This window comes from Pempheris klunzingeri, chromosome 5, assembly GCF_042242105.1.
Source record: "Pempheris klunzingeri isolate RE-2024b chromosome 5, fPemKlu1.hap1, whole genome shotgun sequence".
NCBI classification, from domain to species: domain Eukaryota; kingdom Metazoa; phylum Chordata; class Actinopteri; order Acropomatiformes; family Pempheridae; genus Pempheris; species Pempheris klunzingeri.
The window spans coordinates 17,078,045-17,105,500 of NC_092016.1; the positions used below are offsets into that span (position 1 = coordinate 17,078,045).

A 27,456-nucleotide genomic window follows, 5' to 3' on the forward strand; every position below is an offset into this window, starting at 1 on the left:
AAGTGCTCATCTGTCTGTAATCCTATGTATATGTACACATGTGTATGCGTTTGTGTAAATTCAAGCATGATGATGTGTCTGTACTGTCCAACTGGTGTATCTAAATGTATAATTACCGGAGTTCAAGCGTTGCTACGGCTGATATTTGAGATTGTAAACCCTTGTCTCATTCAATTAGATTCTCAACCTCCATTTGAGAGTAGTTTGCATTCTCAGCTGTGAGGAGCAGCACACAGAGGCTCATAAAAGCATTTACAGAGTTGGAACAGTGTGTGAGATCTCTGCAGCGATTACACAGGAACTTCTCGGGTCCACATCCTGTCCCACGACTCACTTTGTTAGAACAATTCGTCTCCACTATTTGGGTGTAATACGATCATGCATGGCTTTTAAGTTATGACTCAGTTGAAAACAATCAAAAAGCTAAATCTAGGCTCAAAAGATGTACATCCGCTTCATCGAGGATCCCCAGAAAGTGTATTCAGAGGATCCATTTCAGTCTTGTAGTGTAATATTTTCCCCCTATTAGCATAAATCATTGGCTCGTTTATAATTACCACAAGGATGGAAGTTCATATAGAACACCACTGAGCACCATTAAGTTATTTTGTGAATGCTGATGATAATAAATTCTCAGTCAGCTAATTGGACATAATCACCATTAAGCTGCTTAGCAAAGATGCAAAACAAAAATAATTACAGACTTGTATCGAGGAAAAGGTAGAAAGAGGTAGGGTAAGGTAGAAGAGGTAGAAAATGAGTGTTCTTATAGATTAGTTTGAATCAACACATTGTTAGTAGAACTAACACATTACCCAATAAGGTGAAAAACATTTGAGGGGGCTTTGTTGGAGGAGACAAGTAGCCTTATACAGGGTAAACTTTACAGTCTTATCTTGATTGTCTAACTGCAACAGTTTTCAACTAACATCTGAGGATGACTCACTTAAAAATGCGGCCCAGTATATTAGATTTGACATAGAGAGCTCAGTTTGTCAAGCGCAGGGGCCATCAGCAGATCTTAAATGTATTAGTTACTGTTGACCTCAAAGTTGCAGGGACCCTTATTTAAGGCCAGCACTGATTATTTAAGGGACCCTTAAATAATCAGTGCTGGCTGGCCACCCCCATGGTGCAGATCCAAGGAACAGAGTAGACAAGAAGGATTAAAAGGCTATCATACTGCTGCACATGACTGGAGAGAAGAGCACTGAACAATCAAGAACATCTTCTCGGCAGGCTTTGCTTGCTACCATGGCCTTTGAAAAAAGGGAAAGAAACAAATAAATCTTTTACTGGTGCTGTAATGGTCTCAGTAATGGATCCAGGACACTAAGGAAATACAGCAATGAGAGGAAAGACAAAAAAAAAATTAACAACAACAGCAGCTTAATGCAAAAAACGTTCATAATTCCAACGCTGAAAGACAATAACCAACTGGATAAACAAGGCTTTGTTACTCAGCCCTCATCTCTGCTTGTCAGAGGATTTTAAAATGTACTTTCTCTCCTTTCACTTCATATGAAACCAGTTAAACTTGAATAAAGACAGCTTTGACAGCATGTGAGTTGTTCAGAAATGCAACAATGCCTCTGAATTTCCATCTCTATCCTTGCTAACAGTCTCAGAGTCATACATCAATCAGAAAATCTGCTTCCACTATGCACACAGCCTACTCGGTGCAGGCTGGCATCAATTCCCAGGCTCACAGGAGGTCTCAGTTTAACTCAGCTGTGCATCGGATGGTGCTACGAGTCACCCGCTTAGTGTGCATCTGTGTGTTTGTGTCTGGGTATGTTTTGTAAGATTTTGCTTCACCCACACTGTAATCAAAGTACACTGGAATCCCCCGTAACACAAGATCCTGCTTCGGGAGGAAACTCAAATCCATTCGCATAAGAAAGCTTTTTTCTGTGTCTCTGAGAAAAAAGGGACACACAAAGCTGGTTTCTATCATTCCCATAGGAAAACCTCCGCTTCTTTCAGATCTGAAAAAAACAAAAACAACCCATAACAGGGAAATGAAAAAAGAAACATTTGGACTTTGGAGTGGCTGGAACTTCCTCTCAGCTTCGCAGCCGTCAACAACATCTGCAACTGCCAACCCTGGACAGATGTCCGAGCAGAAACACTATCTCCGGGTGGGTAGGTGGGGTGGAGGGGCCTGGCTGCGACTTGGCTGTAAAGATGCCCATAGCCACAGAGGTGCTCGGAGTGCTTGCTTAGTGTATTACTTGGAAAATGGAAAATGAAAAGACTTGCCTAATATGTCTCTCTGCAGTCATTATCTCGAATATACCTTGGATTTTACCTCTGAGTCTGAGCACTAATCTGATTTCAGCGAGGAATCAGTTCATGATATGATTGAGTAGACAAGAATGGGCTTTTGATACAAAAAAAAAAGAATGTCAGAAGATGAAATATACGCCAAACAGTATCATACTTTGTTCATCTATAATTTTTGAATTCTCGCTTATTTGCAGTTACGCATATGTTTAGACTTTTGTCAAGTGATATGACCATACATCACTGATATGATAATCTCCTGTTTACCCTTAATTCTTTGAAATAGATCTGTGTTATAAACCATGATGTCTGGCAAGACCCCTGACCTTGTAACCTGGCCCAGTACTTCCCATCTCCACCCACACCCTGACACTGTTTCTACACCAGAGCTCAACACCTGCATCCAATCAAACCCTCCCTTGCATCCTTTGCTCCGAAACTCCCACCAGCAGACAGGGAGTCAGATTCAGACAGAGCTCAGAGAGGATTTATGACCAAAATAAAACAGACTTGAGTTCTGATCCAGAACCAGCAAATCAAAGGGGACTGATGAACAAAAATAACAGTGGTAATTAAAAGTCAGTCCCCTTAAAAAACAAAAAGCAAGACAATTCCACTGAAGGTTCTCTCTGTTCTCTAACGTAAATCCAAATTTGGCCTGCCTAATTGATGAGGGCATTTTTACAACGTCTGTAAATTTTATGATTTAAAATGACGATTGTATCATGTTTCCAATTACCCTGTTTAATTCAAAGGAGCCAGAGGAGATGATATACAAAGGTTGTAAAATTCAACAAACGAACTATCGCAATGCACAAATTACACATCTTGACAAGTCATTTAATCTAGTATTGAGTCAGAAACTAGAAATGTACATTGATGAGGTTTAAATGAGATGTCACTTTTCTGACAAAACTGAAGTGATACAAGTTACAGGCCTGAATTAGTGGTCAGTGTATTGAGAAACAGTATTGAGTTTTATTAAAAAGTACACTGAATGTTTGAAAAAAAATGCAAACAATTCATTACAATAACCGTGGTCATATCTGATTATACAATAAAGTCTATTAATGACTATAAAGGGTAATTAAAATTAATCTGAACAAATTTCAACACCCATGCCACTCCTAAAATCATAGGAGCAGTCACAAAAACACTTTTTTTTTACATATTTAACATTAAACACACTCAGAGAGACTAGGATGACAGCTACCGACCACTTAATAGCAGACTGACTCTCCTGACCTGTTCCTTATGTAGCAGATTAACAGAATCAGCGTGGATCGAGCCATTTGATAAAATGGAAGTATATTTGTTGCGTCAGACATGCGGGTGACACACAAAAAATGCTTCTGACGTAGACTGCCCACGATTCAGAGGAATCCTCACCCTATTCTGATCTGCCGGGAGTTACTTTAGCTTAGCAGTTAGCGATGACTTCTCGCTCTCCCTCTCCCACTCTCTTTTGCTTGGTGTGTCTTAGATTTAGCTATTCCTCTGCCTCCTGTAAAGATAATGGTACAGACTGTGACTTAGAGGAGGCTCCTCTCCATGAAAACCCAGTTGTTATAGCTGCTGTAGTTAGCCAGCCCCTGGTACTGATACAAGCCGACCCAGTGCAGATCTGACTAACTTAGCAGTTAGCAATGGCTTTTCTCTCACCACCTAAGTTTAATTATATGGGACAGTCGTTAAATTTGTGTTGAGATCATTATTGTTATCAATTTATCGCCAAGCCCCAAGCAATACCAATAAGACATAAGTGTAATAATACTTACACTGTGCAGTGCTTAGCTGCTAGTGCTTATTATATATCTATTTTGTTAGCTAGCTGGTTAGTTGTGTCAGAGTGACAGAAATCTAGTGCTTCTGATGATGTCGAGCATGATGACAGAGATACTGGGAAACATGACTTTGACTGTTCTTCAGAAGAGGCATTACAGCCACACTCCAGGGTAGCCACGGCACTGGCCGTTTGGCCGTGGTATAAATCCTGCTTTCAGTTCTGGCAAGATCCAAAACAAATCAAAACGTTTTGGAAGCTAGATTTAAAGACTATACACGTCCACATGACCGAAAAGTGACCTTTTAAGCGGGACACCCAAACCTCTAAACAGTCTGTCTTGAGAAGGACTAAATGGGTCCCAAACGCAATCACACTCAGCACCTTTGACTCACAGCAGCCAAAAAATCCAAGACAGAGTCAGATTATCCCGAAGGACTGATGAGTAACCTAGTTTGATTAATCAACTTATGCTCATTCTGGCTCCATTGTCAAATACCCATTAATGGGTCTATTGACAGAGGGATTAACTTGGTTATTACTAACCTAAAGTCCATGTAGACTCACTAAGTATTGCTGCAGTTCCTGCCAGGATCCAGTTGATACTGATGGATGCTGAGCACTGTAGTCCTGGGACTGGTGAGGCAGGGCTGCATCAGTCCTCTCCTGATGGTGAGTCATACTGAAATGCAACTAAAACATCTGGTCCCTCTTACTCACACAGACAGCGACCCTGGGCTGCCCACAAAGACAAACGAAAACACCACTGGAGGTACCCTCCCTGCACTGCTCAGAAATGCTGACACACAAACACCCCCCCACACACACACACACACACACGCACATTTCAGAACTAAGGATTCCCTGATCTGTGGCTACTTATCTCCAGGCCATGATGCCACAAGGACACAAAGCAGACCACTACTCCTTTGAAACAGGATCCACCACGAGACTTCTACATCCTTGACTGCTTACGTACATCCTGCTTATACTAAACATTGGTCATAAAACATCTTGTTTGTATCTTTTCATCTCATTTTTACCCTCCCCTCATGCTGTGAATCAGAGGAATCTCAACAACCCCTTACACACTAGAAACAAAATTCTTGAGCGGAGGGAAAAAAAGACAACTGAGTAACGCAGGCCACGGGCCAGCAGTTTGTTTCCAGCATAAATCACACCCTGATTCTGTGAGGTTTACCTTACAGATTGTTAGAACCTCTGCTTTGTGTGTCAAAATGACAAATCAAGATACAATGGCTTAGAACGCCAGACCTTAACCGAAACAAAACAAGCATCGAAGGAGGACAAATACACACAACTGTGAGAACAACAATATTTGCAATACAACATGAGTTCAGAGGAGTTGAGGTCAAAACACATCGAATTGTTAGCTTCTCATCTCTTCTTCTAGCAGACTTCATTCTCTCCCTTTCCTTTGTTTGACCCTCTTTTTCTCATCCTCTCCTTCCTCAACTCCTCTACACATCCTTCTCCATCTCTGCACCGTCACTCTGACACAATATGTACTGCCTGCATTCTTCCTGGTTTAAGACTTGGTTCTGTGTTTACAGGTCCTGGAAACACAGACAGTGGGACCAGTGCCGAGCTGGACGCTCTGGATTGTGACCCAGTTCCCACAATGACCGTGAACAATGCTGCTTGGGAGGGTCCAACAGATGCATCGCAACATGTGCTGACAGGGAGGGATGGCAGAGATTCAGCTAAGGGGAGGACTGCTTTCAAACTTTTAACAGTCACGTCAAAAGCCCCAAATGGGCGGAATTCAGGTCCACCATCGCATCATCGGTTAATGACACAGGCAGATGACAGGAACAGTAAATTTGGTAAAGCTTTATAGTGGTCTCTTAAGATGTGCTGGATTTTTAAGCCTGACACGGCATGGTTTTACAGCTATGTGACAGGGAGAGTCCTCTAAAAACTGTGAGGGGCATCCGAGGGCATTACGTGCCCCTTGGATTTGCCTAAGCCATTTGTACTACCAGCCTCTTCAATTTTTTTTTAAGTGCAATGTATTTGTTTGACAAAGTGAGTTTTTGCCCAATTTACAACTCAACTGGTCTCAGTTTTCAATCATGAACGAGACAAAACAACTCTTCCAGATGCTCTCCCTTTTGGCTTTCCTCTCCCCATCTTTATCCCCCCCCCCCCTCCTCCTCCTCACCAGGCGCTCCTTTCATCTTACAATCCTCCATTTGGTCTGCATCAGTGCAGGGTAAGATCACAGCACAGAGAAAGAAGGGCACCAGATAAGAGGCCATGACAGACAGGGAGCTCAGTAAAAGGCCGGTTATTTTATAGTTTCACGGGTCTGCCTGCTCCTCCGTCTGCATGAGAGGGGTTTTTTTTATAGGCCAGCAGAGAATTTTGGATCCAGTCTGGTTCTGGACTTTCAGCTGGCACAGTGGAGTTCAGGGCTAAGTTGGCATAAAATGGCATGAACGCGGATACGCGGACACTCAAACCTCTGCAGCCAAACTATGTAGATTTGATGTGTGCATGTGCAGTTACCAAAAGAAGCTAAGTCAATACTGTGATGTGTGTGCTGCTAAACGTATGCAGTAAATATCCAGTACCAATATAGAGCATGATGGATGGACAGAGGGCAGACAGAAGGGTCAGTCTTCAGCCCTCTCAAGGTTTTAACACAGCCTGGCTCCTCAACTACAAAGACAACTCAAGTTATTTTGTCAGTAAAGCTAAAGCAAGGGTTTGACCCCTTCTACTTTAACAAGGCCCCAAATCTCCTCACTTATTTTTTACTGACGAAATCTTGTTTAAGTTTGTTCTGGGCTATTGTGCAACAGTAAGCAAAGCCAACAGTAAGCAAAGCATGCTTAGTACAAGTTAATTGACAGGACAGCGTAATTTACTCAAACACATTGACACAATGAAGATTAAAAGGGATCATTTTCATTTTTTCTCCTCACAGAATGACTGCGAAGGGCACTGATTTCCAGATAAAATAATCACACTATAATCATATTGAAAATGCATGTCAACACTCACTTTTTTCCATTTCTTCATTTCCAATTCTCAAGCCAGATATGTGATTCATGAGAAAATTATCACGTTTCTGACAACAGAAAAGTGCATCGCAGCCCCATAAACAGAACTAAAACAAGTCACCAAACAGAGTGGCAAACCAGGTTCTATTTTCCTTTTGCTATAAAAGTCGTCATACCCATAGCATATCTGTTGACAATATGATAACAGCTTTGAGGGGAGAACTCACAATATGTTATTTGTTTAAAAAAAAATGGTCCATACGGAAAAAAAGATTGATTTAGAGATTTGGAAAGTACACAAGTAATTAAACGATCCATTACCCAAACGCATCCCTAGTGGATGAGGAAAACAGCTGAGGGAATTACTAAACTGACTTCATAATGAAGCTTTTAAGGCCAGCTTTAGACTCATCTTCTAAATGTAATTTGACACCTCAGTTTTAAATTTTGTCCAGTGAAGGACTGATGCCTCTTGCATTCACATGAAACCTGATACAACTTGCATGGATCTGACAGTAAAATGTGAGCCAGACATAAAATATTAAAAGGAGCAGACAGCCATAGAAAATGCACACATAAATTAAGAGATCCTAATGGAGTGCAAAAATATCTGTGTGAAGCTGTTAAAAGTCACAGTGTGTAAACATCTGACAGTTAATGACACCTAGAGTGACTGGATACAGCAGGCGGTCCTTAAAAGACAAGTGCAGCCGCAACTACAACAACAGCACGGGGAAGATGAAAAAAAGAGAGTGCGATTGAGATGGGGAGGAGAGGAAGAGAAAAAAAAAAAAGAGAGGGAGCTCTTGTGTGATGAATTGCATATGCTAGGTTACACTAACACGGCCTCAGCACTATTCTGCCAGATTACAAAAACAGTGACATCATAAACAGCCTATTTGATGTAGGCCTCCCTGTAAACACACAAATTAGACATTAGGAAAGCACACATCAGGATTAAGTCTGATCTGTATTGTCTTTGTCTGAGATTCTTGACCATTTTTGGTCCAAGATACACCAAACCAATCATGATAAAGACTTAATATGTCATTTGTATGCAACCATATCTGGTCAAAGTGATTTATCTCTGTGAATAAGTGCTATCACTGATATCATACTTGTTTGGGCCGATTCCCTTGAGTGTCTTTACGGTCTTTCTGGGATACATCAGATTTAAGAGCTGACCTAAGAGTTGCCCGCCCTCTGCTCCATGAGAATATGAGAATATACGAGTGAGGAGACGCTGCCACTGTAGTGTACCACTGCATGTGTGTGAAAAGCTCGACCTGCAACACGAGGTTTAAAGAGTAAGTCAATGTCTGTTTGTTTTGGCACTGCACTCATATCATTTAACTGACCCAATCAAAGCATGAACTAAGAAGAAAGGGAAAATAAAAGAGCTTTATATTGGACTAGGCTCCTAGACACTGCCAAGGGAATAGAGGCCTAGTCTTTTGTTCTCACATCCTGGGACACTTTGTTGTCTTTCTGCGAGGAACTAATGTCTGTACATATCCCACACTGCAGCACACATAATGCTTTTAGTGATGCATGTTGTGTATGGCATGACATATATCCTATAGAACAGCTAGACACGATAAAGTTGATAGAAAGCTGCAAAAACAGTTCATGTACTCTGTGAACTGATATGAATAACTGCTGGAAATGTGTGTTGTCGTGCAAAATCTAAACCAAACTCAAGCCAAAACTCTTTCCAAGTTCCTAGAGAAAGACAAGGGGAGATGCTGCTGTCAGGCTGCGCTAGCAGGTCATTTGAGGACACAAGCATGTGTGTTTATGAGTGTGTGAGAGAGAAGGAGCACGAGGATGTGTGGTGACTACCTCAGTCAATTCAAAACATACACGGAGCCAAACGCTCAATAAAACAACACAAACAACAAAAAAAGTTACCTCATATAAAGCAGATGCATTCACACATCACAAATATGTGCACATACTATAGCCAATGGCGCCTTGAATCAATGAGCGAATTGGATGATTGAGATCTCAATCGGACAATAAAATGGAGAAATAGAGAGCTGAAAGCACATAGTTCCAGATGGTGGTTGGCTTGTAATTCCTTCACCCCAAATTTTGACAGATTACATAGAGAGGGCATTGGGAATCCAGTAATTCCTTATTGTAATCACATTACTACTTACTGCAATGGAACAAAGTGAGCCATTACCTTACTGAGTGAACAAATAGATTATTACTTGCATTACATTCTTAAGCCTCTTAAGTCTCTTCATTGGCATAATAACTATGGAAAAAATATCCTTTGTCTAAATCTGCCTTCAGTTCATGCCAGAAATTTCTGAATTATGAGCAGAGTGCATATGACTGAGCCAACAAAGTGGCAAATACAAGTCACAAAGTCTGAATTTAATGCTGTTAGGCTCTATTTTTGACTATTTTTACAACAAACCTGGGGCTGTGTTGGTGGAGACGTGTTGTTAAAGGTACTGGAGAGACAATGAAATAGGATCCAATGAGCATGGTTTGGTAGTTTGATAGTTCCATGAGTTTGGAAGCTTATCAGATGGCAAAGTCTGCACACTGGTTTATAATACTATAAGGAAGAATTTTACAACCATGGAAAGGTATCATGGCGACAATCATTTTATGCTCCTTGGCGACAACCGCCAGTTAAACAGTAGAATGATGGTGTTCGTGTCACCTGCCAGGAATGTGAACTTGCACGTATTCGATTGGCCAACGTGACGCCCTGCCTGCTGGTGATGCTGCATTGTGTTGCAGTGGATGTCGAGCTACATTCAACCTTTTTGCAGACAACCCTGCAATTTTTGCCGGAGCTCTCGTGTTGACAAACTCAGCGTGCCAATCGGTCTGCATGGCACCAGGTGCAGCACAAAATGTTGGGGAGTATGGGTTCATGCTGCTTGTGTCTGTTTGAACACAGCCTTCGTCCCAAAACATTTGGTGACGCAATTAATGAACGTTTTAAGGCATAGTGCATAGTGTAATGTAATGAGTGCTGTAGCTACATTTCAAAGAGGACCATGTGGTATTCATTGCCTTTAAAAAAGTAAACAAGAATGCGTAATTTTCTAGTAATGACCCCAACAGTGAATATGCACTTCCATTCATGTTTTAGCAGGAAAAAACCTCTATTGGCTGCAACAAAAAAAACACCTGTCGTAACAAAATAATACAAAACAGTTCAACCACCAGACGGGCAGCGTGATAAAGAACTTCCTTCCCCAAAGCCTTGCTTCTAGACAAACATGATGAAATCATGAATGTGAAATTATGTGTTGGTCTTCAAGCGTCCATATGTGGCCTGCAATGATCGCACTCAGGGCGGCTCTGCTTTGATCGAGACTGGCTTGATCTCAGAGGAAAGAACAGAGAAACAGGAAGGGCCCTCCGTCCAAAACATCCAACACGGGGTTGGAGGAAGGGAGAGGGATGAACAAAGACATAGAAACTGGGAGGACCCAAAAAAATCTCTGTCTGTATATTACTAGGGCTGTGTGGATGTATGTTTCTAATTACTATATCATTGTTCTATCCAACTGTGTGGTAGACTGTGACATTTTTGAATGGCACAAAACATTTTTACTGTCTGCTACTGTAATGCTCTACATGCTCTGCTATAAAGAGATTTATTGTGCTTGATTACATGAAATATAGAAAATAGAAAAATATGACTAATATATACACTACTCACAAAAAGTTAGGGATATTCGGCTTTCAGGTGAAATTTCAGGATGAACCTAAAATGCATTCTAAAAACTTTCCAGGTGAACTTAATGTGACCTTCTCTAAACTTTTGAATGCACATGTCCAACTGTTCAGTGTTTCAGTACCTTTTGCACAAGTTGCTGTTCTCTAACAAGAAGCTTAACAGCAAAATTCACAACAGGTTTGATCCATGAATCGACCAAAACATTTCCTGCTTCAGTTAGAATTGGTATTTAAACAGTCCTCCTCATCCTGCTGTTCACATTCTGACATCATGAGACCAAGACGACACCTAACAATCGATCAACAGCACCTCGCCATTGCGAGGCTTCAAACAGGAAGTCCTCAGACGGAGGTGTTCACTGAGCTTAGAGGGTCACAGAGTGTCATCAGGAGGTTGTAACAGTGATACAGAGTGACTGGAAGAGTCACAGAAAGGAGAGGAGTGGACGTCCTTTGGCCACATCCCAATTTATTGAGACACTGAAAATTTTTTGTTGTGGTATACCCACCACTGTTGTTAGATTTTCTTTCAATAAATTGTTTAAGATGAATAAAATTACCATTGCATGCTTCTACTCAAATGCCCTACTTTCATGATATAATATCACCATAGCATTCACTTTTTACATTTTCCATATATTTCACCTGAAAGTCGAATATCCCTAACTTTTTGTGAGTAGTGTATCAGTGTGATAATACAGAAACCATCTATGAGGAAAAATGTATTTGACATGATTTTTTAGGTTAAGGACCCATGTCCCATTCACGAAGATGGAGGGGAGGGGTTTACGACCTACATCAGAACCAGCCACGAACCAGTGATCGAAATGTTTTAGCTTCACTTTTGGGGAGATGTCATGTTGTTGTTAGCCAAAACTTATAGCAAAGCACCAGGCAGACTAGCTAGCGAACGGCTAGCATTGTTTACATATACTGTATGTTTACAAGCTAGCGTTCTAGCTTGTAAACAGATGTAAACAATGCTGGATTCAAAATACTTTCAAAAACTGACTTTGAATTTTTTTTATGAGGAAGGAAATGCAGTGCACTGGTTAGCACTGTTCCCTCACAGTAAAAAGGTTGCAGAATCGAATCTGCCAGCTGGCACGTTTGCAGTTTGCAGCCTTTCTGTGTGGGTTTTCTCCAGGTACTCCACAGTACAAAGACATGCAAGTTAGGTTAACTGTTGACTCTAAATTGCCCTTAGGTGTGAATGTGAATGTGAATGTGAATGTGAGTATGAATGGTAGTCTGTCTCCGTGTGTCAGTCCTGTGATTGACTAGTGGCCAGTCCAGGGTGTACCCCACCTCTCACACAATGTCAGCTGGGATTGGCTCCAGCCCTTTCGCGACCCTTATGGATAAGCTTGTATAGACAATGAATGGATTTTGTGAGCAACACTGAATGTGAGCTTATGTTTCTTAGAATTAAAAATATCAAACCAAAGGGGAGATGGACATACGGTGGGTCCAGTTCTTGTTTGCCATGTGAATACAGTCATCATGAATGCTACATTGGTCAAAATTGTGGAATATTCAGTACACTATTCCTAACAAACCCACATCAGTGTCGCCCATTCACAGCCGACACAGAAATCACCAAGGTTCACTACCCTTAATGGCAAAAACGCAAACATTCAGAATCTCCGGAGTGCATTCACATGGAAAAACGAACATCGGAAACACGGCTAAAATGGATAAGAGATGTTGTGCAATTACTGCACAGATAGATCCAGTGAAAAATGCATGTTTTTTCAGAAACATCACTGAAGCGGTGATGCATGAAGAGAGGCAGCATACAGTATCAGTGAGACAATTCGAACCCTGGTACTAAAACATTAACAGGTTTTATGTATTTTAATAGACCTTATGTATTATAAGTCTTATTTGGTTTATTGTGAATGTGTTCTTACCTGTCCATCCTGACCAACATGTACCTGGTGGATCTGGAGATTTCCCTGAAATTGAGAAGTGACATGTCATGTCAAAAGTCTGATGCCACAGTGCATACCCTCAATAATTTATCTATTTTAATAAAGCCATAAAAAGATGAATCTTGTCCATCTCTTTGCCCTCCTATTATTCCCTTTAATATGTCCTAAACTTGCATGAACTTTTGACTAATAAGAATTGCTCTGTCTCAAGGCAATTCGGACCATTAAGGAGTGCTAAGCCGAACTCGTATGATCAACATGAGTGCAGACACACAGTGTCAAAAACTGAGACTGATTTGAGTTTGGCAGAGCAGTGTTTATACATGATGACATAACAGTGGGGAAATTGATGCAATGTCCTTTTATATGTGTCAGTTATGTCATTTCTGGCATTGGGGCTCCTGTAAACAAAAACAGAAACCCATTCAAACAGGCACGAGCCCATCACAGTTTCATCAAGATGCAATGACCATCGCAAAGACTCTAAACACCCACAGTGATGTTAACAAGACCACATGAGAGGGGACATCATATAAGCCATATTTAGCCAACCCCAAGTTTCAGCTGTTTTCTCTCGCTAATTGTATTTCATGTATATATCAAGCACTGCCTGTGCTGCCATATGGCCAGGGAGCAGCGTAACCTCTCAAACAGCTCATTTCCTTTTCAAGCACGCTAAACCCAATGTCTTTGATGAAAGGGGCCCAGTCCTAATGAAAACATATTCCATGAGTGGCAGTTGGAAGAAGTGGGATTTTGTTGCTAAGCTTTGAACTCCAAAAAACAAACAATATCATGGAATAGGAAGGAGAGAGGAGAAAAAAAAAATCTGGGCTCCGCCACAAAGAGCAGGAAAGGCTTTAGAGCTTTTCTGCCTCCAATGCACTCCGTTTCTCTCACTCAATCGTGCGTTTCTTCCTTTGAGTGTCCTTTAGCGACACTTAATAGGAAATGAGAAAAACACTTGGTTAAGGTGTCAATTGCTTATGCATAAATGTCATGAATGTGAGATATGTATGATATACAGTATGTGATTACATGAGTATGTGTGTACACAGACTGGCGCCTTGAAATAAATCTCTCTTCCACATCCTCGAAAAGTCACTAACAATGATGCTGATGCGGAAATTCCTCTTCAGCATTCGGTGTGGTTTGGAGTTAGATTTTGATTTCAACTGGCAGGCCAATGCTGTGTGTGCATGCAGAGTGCATGTCTGGTGGGGGGACATGAGACATCTGGGTATTAGGAGGAAACAAAAGTCAGAACCCCATGTATAAGCAGGCGGCTATATAAACATTGAGATGCTCTATACAGAACATCTGTTTTTGCTAAAATTCACTAATGACTTAAATGTTGTCAGGTAATACTCGGGTGCATTATGCTTCACTAGGAAGCCTGTTTGCATGGGCAAACAGAAACATACAGGGCTCAAAGGAAACATAAATGTTTTAAGATTCAAACCAAACTTATTTGACAGATGGAAAATAATGCTGCCCTATTAAATGGCTCTTCCATTCTCTTTCTCCTAGAAGTAGGCTATCTTATAGTCTCCAAAAGGAGAGTTGTGCAATCACAAATTTGATCAATCATTGGGAAGAGGGTGTAGCTAAAAATTTCATCAAATTATACTGTAGCCTAGTAGAGTAATGCACTGGACAGCAGTTCTCATTACTGACCTAAATGATGTATAAGAAACTTGTAGTTGTTTATATATTCTCTTATGTCCAAGGACCATCAAAGGTTTATCTACATGCTCACACAAATAGATCAGATTATTTCAAACAGCCAGTCAAATAATGGAAGTCATTAACTAGCCAGAAGTCGACCAAATTACATGCCAGATTTCCAACACAACACACCGACATTCCCTCACATAAGTAGAAAACAGTTTTCTTCCCAGAAACCCATTTTCTCAAGCACGTGTTCACTGGAACAGCTACATTCTGTTTGGAGACAAATTCTCCTGACTCCTGTGTTTGCTAAAAAATTTAATATACCAGGAAAAGTAACTCAAGGAAAGGAGTGGCTGATTGTTTCTCTTTTCTCAAACACACGCACACACACACTTGCCTCACTGTCCTGTGTGATCTGCACCTCCTCTCCTTGTGGCACCTGGGCAATGTGCAACTGACCCGGTGGAATCTGAGAGACACAGATGGAAGATGAGAGTGAGCTGAAGCTAAAACAATTACACAAATCTAATAAAAAAAATCAAGGCATTTACAAAGGCATGCTTCCAAACATTATTTTCTACTACAATGAAATCTGCATATAATCATCTAATTAATATGTAATCAACAATTGCCTAATGCACTTGTAACGTAAGTAATGGAGAATATGTGTTTCCATGTTCCCTGCAGTAGAGGTATAGTAACGTGAAGAGGGAAGTTTGGACTAAAAAGAATGTAACCTTGAAAAACATCTCTTTGATTTCAAGCCTGAACGCAGACTGATGAAACCTCATATTAGCTTCAGATAAATTTTACAGCACACCTGTTTCAATGTTCATATAAACATGAGAAAAACAGACTTGAAAAATTGTGGACCTATCCTTTAAGCATAATTTCAGCTGCAACACACAGAATGTGCTGAAAAATAATTAACTGAGCAGCCCTAGTGTGGTACGTGTCATCTGGCAACAACACAATACAAATTTTGTTCTGTAATTATCAGACAACGCTTGCAGTGCTGAATCACAGCCAGTAAGTATACTTGATTTCCTCTGCTGTATTAACAGCACTCATAAATTTCAGGCTCAGCTGCACCCTTTAATAGTCTGTTGAGTGTTGGGAGGCTAATAACTGCACAGTGGTCTTCTGACAATCATTCTCTCCCACTATTCCACGAGCTCCCTAACTTCTTTTCCCGCCTGTCCGCCCTCTATCTTTTATGCCGGTTCCTTCCTTTCTCAGACAAGTCACCTGTCATCAGTACCTCCAAGCCCATGCATCATGTAGCAACCTATTAACTGCAGATATATTCAACACTGTAAATTATGAGGTAGCTTTTTAGCACTGTCATTACATAAAATGGGTGTATTAATGTGTAGAGGTGTAGCCTCACAGGAGAAGGAATATTACTTCTCTAACGTCCACTTAGTATAATCAGATCATAATCATGAGAGGTCTAGTTACTTCCTCTTTGTCATCCCTCCCCCCCATACTATATATCTGCAGAATGCTGTATGTCACTGTGCTGTCGTGATCTGTCCCCCTGCACTACCAATCCTGCTCTATGAGACCCTCATATGACAGCAAGATAGAAATCAAACAGGGAAAAAGAAAACTGAAAGTTAATTGTAAGATACACATCTGATAAATATTGTGAGACATGATGATAAATATTCTTACTGTCAGAGAATGTTATGTTGTGTGTTTGCCTATGAACGTGTCTAACACTCACCACTTGAACTTGTCCATCCTCGCCAATACGGTGGAACTGGACCTGTTGATTGGCCAGTGTGTAGTGCAAGGTCTGCTGGGTGGCAGTCTCTATCTGGGCTGCCTCTTCTGTCATGCCTCCCTCTGGTTAGGAGCACAAGTAGTATGGTCATTGGTGCGCTCATGTGTACAGTGGAAGTAGGTCAGGAATACAGTGCAAATGATTCCAGCACACATGAGAAATAAAAATTAGGTCTCTAAGACACAAGACACACAAGCCGACACACGCCCACACATGATCATGCGAAGGGCCTTAGCAACCTCTTGTAAAAACCTGGCTAATGATCAAGCCATCTGCTGGATGATGGCATGTTTATACTTTATCAAACGCCTAAATACACAACAAGGACTCTCCAGCTCACCATCCAAACACACTCATGATCTTGCAGCCAAACACAAACTTCAGGCCTCGGCTATCACACCAGCAGTCTGAAAACCCTGCATGGACCCATCGCATCACACCCCGCAGCTCCGAAGCAACCAAACCATTTGATTATGTTAATGCGTTTGCCTATAAACATGTCTAACACCATACAGCAAAGCACTTGGTGACAGTAAAGTCTACATCATGGGCCACAAAATAAACAAAGTCACACCTTCTCTTGTAAGAAGAAGAAGATAAAATGTGCACCAATAAAAAGCCCCTTTGGGAGAATTGAGGGCTGACAGGATTTGAGGTAATTTCTTGAAACAGACCCTGGAGTAGTTCAAAATGTTGAGAAAGGCAGTCTTGCTAATTTTTTTAGCATAAGGAAAGATCAGTTTTAAATGACATAAAACATACAGCACATATCACTTACACCTGAAAGGTTCTGCTTTGTCTTATGTTGCTTTGAAAAGTAAGGCTGTCTCCCATCTTTCATTATTACTGCTACGTACTGTATGATGTAAATAATCCTCAGTACTCTTGTTTGCCAGAGGAAGCAAAAGCCAGCTGGCTTGTGGAAACTACAGTTTTGGTTTACTTGCTGGTTCACTGATTAATAATGGTTTTAAAGCAGAAGAATTGCCTCTTTCTGGTCCATTAACATGTAATCTGGCAAAGGAAGGAATGATTGTTTGGTGTGTGTCTTTGCATGTTTTTTGATTGGACCGTCTGAACTAGCATTTGTGTTGTACACTCTGGGGTGTGTGTGGCCTGAAAAGGCAGGGCCTGACAATCCACCCCTAGAGTGTGTTCACAGGATATTTGGGTTTCCCCCACAGTCTAACTTTTCCCTGGTCAGAGGTGAGAGGTGATGGCTCACAGGGAGGGAAGGACAGCAGGCATTGTGTGCAGATTACAACCATCTGAAGCAATACACACTACATCCGCATTTGGGTTCAGGTCCTAAAATAGCTTTCATATAGCTGATTAAATAAGATCTGCCTAAGTTTACTGTGTGTGACTGTGAAAGCAGTAAAATAAAAACCGATAAAGGAAACGTTTGCTGCACAGCTGCACATCAGTGAGAAAAAAGCAACATGTAAATTTAGTAACTCACCAACTCTGGTCATACCAAAACTGACCAGTTGAAAATTTTCACCAAATCTTTTTGCATCAGCATACAGTAATAACAACAGAAAGCCTTTAAACCAGAAACATTTAGAGAATTGACTATTCATTGGTCGCTATCCATAGAAAACTTTGGTCACAACCATAACAAAGCTTTGGCTATCAAGATGATAAAGATAACTAAGAACTTCCCTCAAGTTTGTAGAGAGAAAACACTTCCATCCAGTCCTTTCAAATTGGCCGAGCACCAGTTCAAACCACAGCTCAAAAAGAAAATCTTGCTGACAAAATAAAGTTAATGAGTTCAATGACTAAGGGCCGACGCGCCGATGGAACCAATACAAACTGAAAACTGGCGGTGATGGCACTGGCCTGTAAGCCAGAGAAACAGCAGCAAAAGCATTTTGATTCTCGAAACTGTGCACCCAGTTTGTTTAGAAAACAATCAAAGAAACGTAGCAACGTTATCAGCTGATAGAGTCTTATGAGAGTGGAGCCAGGTAAGTATTCATTTTTTCAGACCATAGAGATAAATGTTAATGTGCTCACTCCCAAAGCATTTCAGTTCCTGGGTTTTCTTGGATACAAAAATTCACAAGCTTAAGAGGTTGACTTGAATGTGATTTTTAAAATGTGATCTAGTGTTTAACTTATATACTCATGTGAAGTTTCCGTATTGTTTTGTATGCTGTGATTTGCCATACTTCCTTATGCTGGCTTGTTCTCTTGTAATTTTTTTTTCTCACATGTTTGGATAAAGAGTGATACACTAAATATCAGCTTGGACCTAATATAAATGCACTAGAAACTGGGGTGTAAGTATTAAGGTGCTATTGTGTATTTTTCTTGCGTAATTGTGTTCACAGCAATGTCTGTACACATAGACAGCTACACATACACCCCTTGATAGCATGTGCCATTGTCATGATACACAGAAAGCTAAAAAGATACAGTATGGTAGCTTATCCTTTACTTTGTAGTTTTTTTTTCTCTGCGACACAGACAAATACATGCTTTACAGCCTCCTGATATTAATCTGTACTTTACCTGAGCCTGTGCTGCGAGGTGTGCGTTTGGAGAAGCTCTTGACTGCCAGGCTCTGGCCTCGCTGCTTACGTCTCCAGGCGGTGCGGCACTTTGAGTCGATGCTTTGCTTGATGCGGTACCAATCTGACTCACTGATGCCAAATTTGTGAAACAAGTGGCCTGTGGGGACACAGAGAGGTCAAAGGTCATCATATACTGTATATACGATGAAATATTGGTGGCTTGGTCATGAAGCCATGTATCATATCTCAAATTTGATCTGGTCTTATTTTCAGTGTTTCGATATGCCAGTTTGCCGTGGAAATGTTCCTTCCTCTCTGTTTAAGTAGTGCAGGAAATGCCATGGTCTGCTTTGAGCTTTAGGGGACAAAACAAGCAAGAACTGCGTACTTTTCACATGCCCCTGTCCTCAGCTAAACTTGAGGGTAACATCATTAGCAATATAAGACGGGATGATAGCAAGAATATCCCACACTGACAATGTCAGTTACACAATTTATGGGTGAAGTATTGTTTTACTATGGAATCTGAAGGTTGTGTCTTGGCATAAAAATATGTATGTAGTAGGCTTGCTGGCACACTTAATCCTAAACTCTTAACAAGTCAACATATAGTTCTATATCCTACACAGAGTCTTTGCAATAATACTTGAAGGATAGAAAATTTAGAGGAAATCCAACTATCACAGCAACTGAAAGCGAAAGACCACTGCACCAGAACAGCTTTGGGCTGAACAGAATTAAGCTGTCTGCTTGGCTACAGGACAAGGTGCTTGTGGCAGGGCCACTTTATCTGCAATCGATGTACACTTTTATGAATGCTGAAGGAACCGACTGTCCTGATTCTGTTTACTTCTACTCCACAGCCTTTGACGTGCAGTGTTAACACAGAACTGTGCCTCATCGCTGCCTCAGCGGTCACATGTGCAGGTGAGACTGGATGCAGCTGTATCTAGAGGCCATCTAGAGCTCGTTTCTACATGAATTAACAATGCAGCTACAGCCTGAGGGTAGAAAATGAGACAGACAGGGGAGCTGAGGGGTATCTGGGAATAGTGGTATGGCAACGTATGGCAGCCCATTTGCACCTCATGGGTCCTGTACAGGCAGGCAGGGCAGATGCTCCTTCATTCCTTTTCCTTTTTTTTTTTCTTTCTCAGGCAGGCAGAATGAGTCACCCAAAAGTCATCTGGCCCTGCTTCAGCCTCTGCATACCTCTATGTCAAATCTACACACACCCATACTGCTGAGAGGAAATACAGCTAACCAAGTACACAAACAGTTATGTACGCCATAGGGGTTTATTTACTAAAACATCCTGCAGGGGGCACAAGCTGCACTCTGACGGAAAATCTCAAGCTAACTGAGCCCCTCTTAACACTGTAATATAAACCATACTAATATAGTATATTGCCACAGGACTTTCATAAATATCCGTCTGTCTACCATCATAACCCTGACTCTGCTTAATCAGGAATCAAAGAGTTCACTGAATTGAGAGTGACTCCATTAGGATCTTTCTACCAGACATGTGCTTGTCATTTAGAGTCTGGTATGTTATAAAATGTGTTGCACATTTATGCGTGTGTGCAATGATGAATGCATGTTGTTGTAACCCGCCTTGGGAATACAGACTGCAGTCTATTTCTGTGTTCAATTCAGTGCCGCTTTGTAATGGAACAGAGATGATATGTGGGAAGGTCTCAGAGAGTTCACTTATTGCTGCAAGGGGGCAAGGAATTTAACATGGCTGAGTGAAATTTATTAGTATAATTTTAACTATGCAGAAATCATGTAATAAACATGGGATAAACACTGGTTACTAGATACTGCCTTGGCAGTTAAAAGTGGGTAATTTTGCCAACTGAGTTATCATAAACTGGCAAGTTTAAACAGCTCAGAAACACTTGACAAGAAGATATGTTGGATTCACTTCCAACGCATGACAGGGTTTGTCAGTGCTAGGAACTGGTACATAAAAAAACGCTCCTTTTTTTAAACTTATTTGTCATGGAATAACACCAGGTCTACCTCCACTTTGTCAAAACCCATAAAGTGAAGCAGGTGGCGTGAACTTGATACACTGGTCAAGACCAGATGATTATGATGTCAACCCAGCAGGACTCACAGCGAATGCCATAGATCATGAGGGGGTCCAGCTGCTTCTTGCCATGTTTGCCCTGTCCAGAGAGGTTTGACATGGCCTGGACCTCCCGGTGGAACAGGTAGTCCAACAGTGTTAGTGCCATTTTCTCTGCTGTGCGGCAGTTTGTCGTGATATGGAGCATGTCAGCTGGAGACACTGGACAACGAACTCGCATTTCTGGGTTGTTCTCATCTCCCAACCAGGTGCCCCCTGGGTAATCATCTAGAGGAAGCAGAGGAAGGAACGGTTAGTCAAACACTTACACACAGCTCACCTTCAACAAATTCTACCTAGCCTCCTTTTACTAAAGAAAAGCAAAATGTATCCACACAATAACATTTATTGATTCTCAGGTGATTAATACGACATTGGTGCAGAGCCACTGTGATACTTCATGTTATACAACAGCACACCCATGTGGTGGTAAAGGAGAAGTGGCTGAATTGTGGGCAAAACTGGGATACTATTAAAAACTATTAAAATATGTTTGTGTATTAAAAATGTGGTTTGGCTGTTTGTTCACAGTATGAGTTAGCTGTTCAGTTAACCACGCAAACAAACACACAAACACCGCATGAGACACTCTGTTCTGAACACCACATGGCACCATCTGGCTAATGCTGACAAACAGTTTTTGTTTTTTTTTTAATGGTAACCCACAACTGCAAATAAGTGAAAAATAGTTTGCCTTTGTAGATAACCAAGAACTTCCACTGAGGTCAACTGAAAATAACCAAACCAACAATCACAACAAATATACCAACAATGTGGACTTGATTTAGATTTGCACAAATAGAAATAAGCTATTATCTCTCAGGCTCAGCCAGAACCATGAGCAAAGCTACTGAAAACACGAATGACCAGTCAAATCATTTATCGATTTAGCCTGAGCCTGAACCACAGGAACATGAACATGATACATCAGCAGTTTGCTTTCCATTCAATATGGAGACCATCTGAAAGAGTCATGCTTTCCATTTTCAATCATTTCAAGTCCTTTCCTAACAGAACAATGAAAACCACTTGCTGCCTGCCACACATACATGGACTAAAGAGTGCTTAATACATGCAGTCATTATCATTTGGAGGTATAAACAAAATTCAAGGTAACTTTCCCAGGAATTTATTACAACATTGCAGAGTTGACACAGGTGACCTTGCTGCACAATATATTCATTGTCACCGCCTGTCATTAGTGAGATGGGTGACTTGACCCAGCTAGTGCTGAGAAGTCACACAGAATGAGAAGTCATGCTGAGGGCGAGAATCAAGCAAAGGAAAGTTTGTTGAAGTAACAGGCGTGTATTACCTTTGCCTCATTGGAGAAATCTGGCCCAAAGGTTAAAAAAAAACATTAAGGGTATGAAACCTGTAAAACTGTAGTTTTCCTTTCTCCTCATCCTGTGATATTTAAGATTTGTATAAGTGATTGGCTTCCAAGTACATGCAGAGATAAGTGCAACAGCATTTATACACAACTTTTCTTTGCAAAGGAATTTATTTCTATTCACTCGCAGACATGGAAACAAGAGCAATAACATGCAAGTGCAACAGTGTGAAGTCATACCTTCTGAATTAAGTGTGATGAGTGTGACATTTTGGCCATTTTGCGCATTGCTGGGAAGGCCACCATTAGAAACAGAGTCACTGGCCTCTGAGCCGCTGTCTTGTTCTTCCTGACTCTCCTCAGGGCCCGGCACCTTTACCAGGATGGTGTTCTGCCGCCTTCTGGCCACCGTGCTGTGAAAAAATAAATAAACAAACCCAAATTTGTAATTAGTATGTCTAACATACAAACATACAGATCAGTGGCTACTTTGTATAAGGAATTCAAACATTCAATCTGCTCAGTCATATATTGCCTGGGCTGAAAACTGGGGGAAGATGAAGTAGATTACTTATTTCAATTAAGAAGGACTTCAGTCCACACTCTGCATTCAGTACGGTGTAAATGTGAGCCACTCACTTGCTGAGCAGGTTCTCCAGAGGGGTGTCTTCTTGGGGAGTGCCTTTCGGGTTTTCACTGCTCACTATCACATTTGTTTGTGGGACAACACTGAAGGAGATGTTCAAAACACATTGTTTTAACTTCTAAAACATGTTTAAGTAATGTGGTTCTGCTGGCTCTTGAAATCACACTACCGCTTTGTAAAATGACTGAAAAAAGAATGCAAGTTTTGCTGGAATTTATATTTATCTCTAATGTTCAATTGGTACAAAATGTGCTGGTGGGCAAACTCTGATACTTTACCATCGCACTTTGTTCCAAGTTTGAGTGGCCCCCTGAGGAGACCCTGCAACCATAGGAACCTGGATAGGACTCTTTGCACAGGGCACCATGTTGTCCAGTTTGCGTCCAAGGGCTTTGCATGTGGCATCGAGAGCCTGTAACTTTGATTCAATTCCCTCAAGTCGTTGGCTGATTGATGCAGTGAAAGAGACCAAGAGATTCTGGAAACACAAATAATTTATCCCCAAACAGAGAAAGATCATTAATCATATTATAATGTTTTTAGACAAAAATATATTAAAATACATGAGTTTTGGACAGTATCTATTACACAGAGCTGGTACCTTAATAAAAGATATGTCTTGGTTATTGTTGTTACTCTCCTGGCTATTGCTTAATTTCCTCTTTTTCCTCTGAGGCCTTTCTTCGTTATCGTCATGGTTGTCCAGCATGTCTGCCATGAATCAAACAAAGAAACACATTTAAAACAACACAACACGGGCTTCTTGTTGGATTTCACGATGAGTTGCCCAGATTGAGGCTGGGCTCCTGCTCTAATCCTAACAATAGTACTGAGCATCTGCTGACAATGAGTCCCCATCCCATATACAGTGCTTATTATACACGTTATAAACAATATAGTTGCACAGAACACACTTATACTAAAGTGAGCTAATATTAAAACTTCAGCTACATGAATCATATCTGGTTAAAATAGCACAAAATGTCACCATCCAGCAATTCACTATACACTGATTGGAATAGATAGAAAAATAATAAGTTCTCAGAGGAATCCTTACCTGTACGGTCATCCTGGCTAAAGTCCTCCACTGTTATTTGCACAATTTCCTCCAAATCTTGTTCAGACATTGTTCACAACTGAAACAATAAGAAGACTTAGTTAACTTAACAAGGTGGTGACATAGTCCTTTACTAATATGCTACGATAAGGCAGAATATCTCCCTGCTAAGTCTGTTGGTGACTCTGCACTACTGCAGATTACCCACGAAACATTTAACTTTCGGGTGCCAAACAACTGAAATCATCTCAGTCTTTACAAACAGTAATCTTTCGCTTGTTTCTACAATTCAGGGAAGTTTTAAGAAAGAGCATCGTACAGAAAGTTACTTCTGACCAAGAGCACACTTCATTAAGAAAAAAAAGGCCTGTCAAATGTATCATCCGTTTCAAAAAAACATATTTAGCAACTATGGTATAACCTATTCCCGTTGAATGACACAGGACAGTGATTGTACATTGAACTCTGAGCACTGCCAAAATGTGGGTGACCACAGAGCAGCACTCAGGCTGAACGCATCATGTGCAGACAATGATGGGGGACTGAAGCTGCAGCTGTTGCATTGCTGACGGGCTGCATTCACTACACTGCCTGTCAAGACAGGTGTGAAGAACGGTTTAACTACAGAAGCAGAAAACTGTTTGGCCGAATCCTTGAGCCTATTGAGATGGTATACAACAAGACTTGAAGGTCTTTGACAAAAGGTTGAACTGTCAACATCACCCTTGTGTTTTTAATGCACAGGATTTTTTAAGTTGAGTTATGTAGATGAGCTCTTGTGAGGGGATTTGTGAAAGAGAGCAGAAGGTACACAGAGGTTGCTACTACGTTTTAGTCTGTATGTTGCTTTTCATTGGTTTCAGTGCTTTGATTTGTTTAATCCTACTATACATATACCTTTTCTATTTACTTGTAACACTAGAGTTAGTTATGTTTGGTCATGTCTGTTTATGTACAGCCATGACTGTCATATGTTCTATAAAGTGTTGTTTTTGTTTTTCCAAATTGGTTAGAGGGAGTAATTCAAATGATTTGGTTGGTGAAGCGTACAGATATTTGACAAAGAAAACCCAAACAGGAGTAATCATTCATTACTATGTATCACTCCATCAAAGTTATTTTTTATTTTTTTATTTATGTATTTAACTAATCCGTCATACTTTCGGACCTTTTATTTGCATGTTATAATATAAAATGTTAAAAGGAATGAATGTGGTAAATAGAATCCCACAGCTGCTAAAAAATGAGCGGGTAACATTCAAGTGCTATGTAAAAAAAAACATTCACCATTCATTGCTGAGCTTTATTAATATGTTTGATTGCACGGACAGTCACCCTATGAGATAATGACAAAAGCATTACTTTATGAAATGAACATAAGACTGTATTTTTAACTCTATTAATCGCTTAAATCAGTCAAACAGGAGTGTGTTTATTGCTTGTGTACAGGTGCATGGCTCATCTGAATGGGAACTACGATGCAGACAGTATGTTGACAGTAACGGTGAATGTGTGTGTGAGAGAGAGAGAAAGCGAAGACATATCAAGAGAGATGATGTCTCCATCTGCCTTCTCCTGTGTCAAGTCTTAATTTTACATTAATGGGTGAATTTCAGACCACACACGGACAGTGTAGTGATGACAGCTGATTTGTAACTGCAAAACCTGCTAGCATTTTATTAGCACCGAGTTAGCTCTGGTAGTGTGGGGGAAACGGTGTATGCTAACTTGCAGCTACTTTTGGCAAAAAAAAAAACACCGCTTCTCTGTAAATTTAGCAAACATTACGCCCTAAACTAGTATGACTATGAACACATTACAAAGCACATTTAGCTTAATTACGGACTAAGGAGCTAGCGTAACGGCTAACGACTAACGGCTAACGTTAGCTAGCTAGCTAGCTAGCTGGGCGGGGGTCTCTATGAGCAAAATGAAACAAACTGAGGAAACTGTCAAACTTGGCATGCTAGCTGGCTAGGCATTAGTGTCATTTAATTTAATGCATCCAAGCAATCATAATACTACTGCGTTTTAGCATTAATGCTACCTCACTAGTCCGGACAGAAATGCATAATTAGCTAATGTTAGCCGGGACTACAAAATCGGATTTGCAAGATTGCGTGCTACTGTTAAAGCTGAAGCAGCGCAAACGAGTCGCCGTTTAAGCTAGCGTGGTGGTTAGCCTGCTAGTTGGGCCTAAAGGCCGCCGAAATGTAACGCAAGAATCGAAAACTGTTGGCATAAAGAACAATAAAACATGACATTTGGCTCGGCTTCTTCCCCCTGCTGCTGGCACACAACACATGTACTGTGTAAGATTGGGTTATATTACCGTGTGAATGATGAATTCTCGTGTTGTTTGTAGAGATTCCGATAACGGCGTCGTTCCTCGCGAGAGATGAGCCCCTGGCTTGGTGTGTTCCTCACATGGAGGCTTCACCTCACTCACTCACTCATTCAGCGGGGACCCGGGCTGCCGCCGCCGGACAGTACAGTACGGCCAAGCACGAAAAGTCATCAGCACATTAAACATTAGCTGCTGCACGCCTCCGTTTATTCAAACAACAGGAAAATGTAATACCATAGAGGTGGTTTAAGGTAATTGTTTCATATTAGACGACCTAAAATGGCTCCGACAGAAATCATCGTGCTGATTTGAAAAGCGGGAGCTAAACTCAAATCGCATATTGTATCACCACTGAAGAGACGTGGATATTTAGTGCGTAGGGATACTGAATGTACAGGAAAGAAAATGATGAAGTTTTAATCTGGTCCCCGGTTGTCGCAGCAACTTGGATTGTGTACGACAAAAATAAATTCGTAAAGTTATCAAGAGGTTAATATTCGCATGTGCACTAGCCGAGTTTACTACTTTCGTAGATAACCACACAGGAAAAGCTAACGAGCCAGCCAGGAGTCGAACCTAGAATCTTCTGATCCGTAGTCAGACGCGTTATCCATTGCGCCACTGGCCCGTACCGGTCAATTACAGAATAGCATGCAGATTTAAAGGGTCAGTCCCAAAAAAGAAAAAAAAGACCCCCGAGTACACTTTAAAATTTGTACAAATCCAAACTTGCGTTGATTATTGAGCATTGTGAGAAAGTAGGCAAATGCTAGACACCCAGATGGTCAAAAGAAAGCTGGCGACTTCCCCCCTTAATAACCCAAGATTAAGTTACTGATTTAAATCATTGACAAAGCGTTAAGGCATTACACTATAACTTATATTACATCATCACCATCAAACAGTCAAACGACGTCATGCTACAAAGTTTAAAATAAACATGTCCGAAGTGGTGATTTAAAGAGTATGGATAAACCCCGTTAATCTATCACAGCATCAAATCGAATCCCCCTCGTTCCCAACTCGTCATGATGTTTATACTGCAAACCAGCTCTTCTCCTGAAACGAGGTAACATTTACATGTTGAAAGATGAAAATATATAGAAAACAGAAGAACCTATAGAGGAAGCTGTGTATATTATATTACTACCATTTAACTTCACCTTGTAAAGTTGATTTTCTATTATGCTCTGACTGTCACAATTAAA

At 40.8% G+C, this 27,456-nt stretch overlaps 1 protein-coding gene and 1 non-coding gene across 4 annotated transcripts in view; both read right to left on the reverse strand.

Annotated features, from left to right (window-relative positions):
* banp (BTG3 associated nuclear protein) overlaps positions 1 to 26,398 on the reverse strand; it is a 36,367-nt gene extending 9,969 nt beyond the window's left edge. The window contains exons 1-12 of one of the 3 annotated variants that reach the window (XM_070830237.1): positions 26,234 to 26,398; positions 25,189 to 25,237; positions 23,902 to 23,980; positions 23,446 to 23,555; positions 23,123 to 23,322; positions 22,838 to 22,927; positions 22,439 to 22,611; positions 20,854 to 21,093; positions 18,727 to 18,885; positions 16,147 to 16,268; positions 14,815 to 14,886; positions 12,723 to 12,767 (exon numbers count right to left, since the gene is read on the reverse strand). In XM_070830237.1, the coding sequence (XP_070686338.1) occupies positions 12,723 to 12,767; positions 14,815 to 14,886; positions 16,147 to 16,268; positions 18,727 to 18,885; positions 20,854 to 21,093; positions 22,439 to 22,611; positions 22,838 to 22,927; positions 23,123 to 23,322; positions 23,446 to 23,555; positions 23,902 to 23,971 (1,281 nt within the window). In that variant the 5' untranslated portion in view covers positions 23,972 to 23,980; positions 25,189 to 25,237; positions 26,234 to 26,398. The remainder of the gene's footprint in view (positions 1 to 12,722; positions 12,768 to 14,814; positions 14,887 to 16,146; positions 16,269 to 18,726; positions 18,886 to 20,853; positions 21,094 to 22,438; positions 22,612 to 22,837; positions 22,928 to 23,122; positions 23,323 to 23,445; positions 23,556 to 23,901; positions 23,981 to 25,188; positions 25,238 to 26,233) is intronic. The other 2 variants (XM_070830238.1, XM_070830236.1) reach the window with 2 other exon arrangements.
* Positions 26,399 to 26,803: 405 nt separating this feature from the next.
* trnar-acg (transfer RNA arginine (anticodon ACG)) lies at positions 26,804 to 26,876 on the reverse strand. Its single transcript has one exon. It is a non-coding gene; the product is annotated as a tRNA-Arg (tRNA).
* Positions 26,877 to 27,456: the final 580 nt, after the last annotated feature.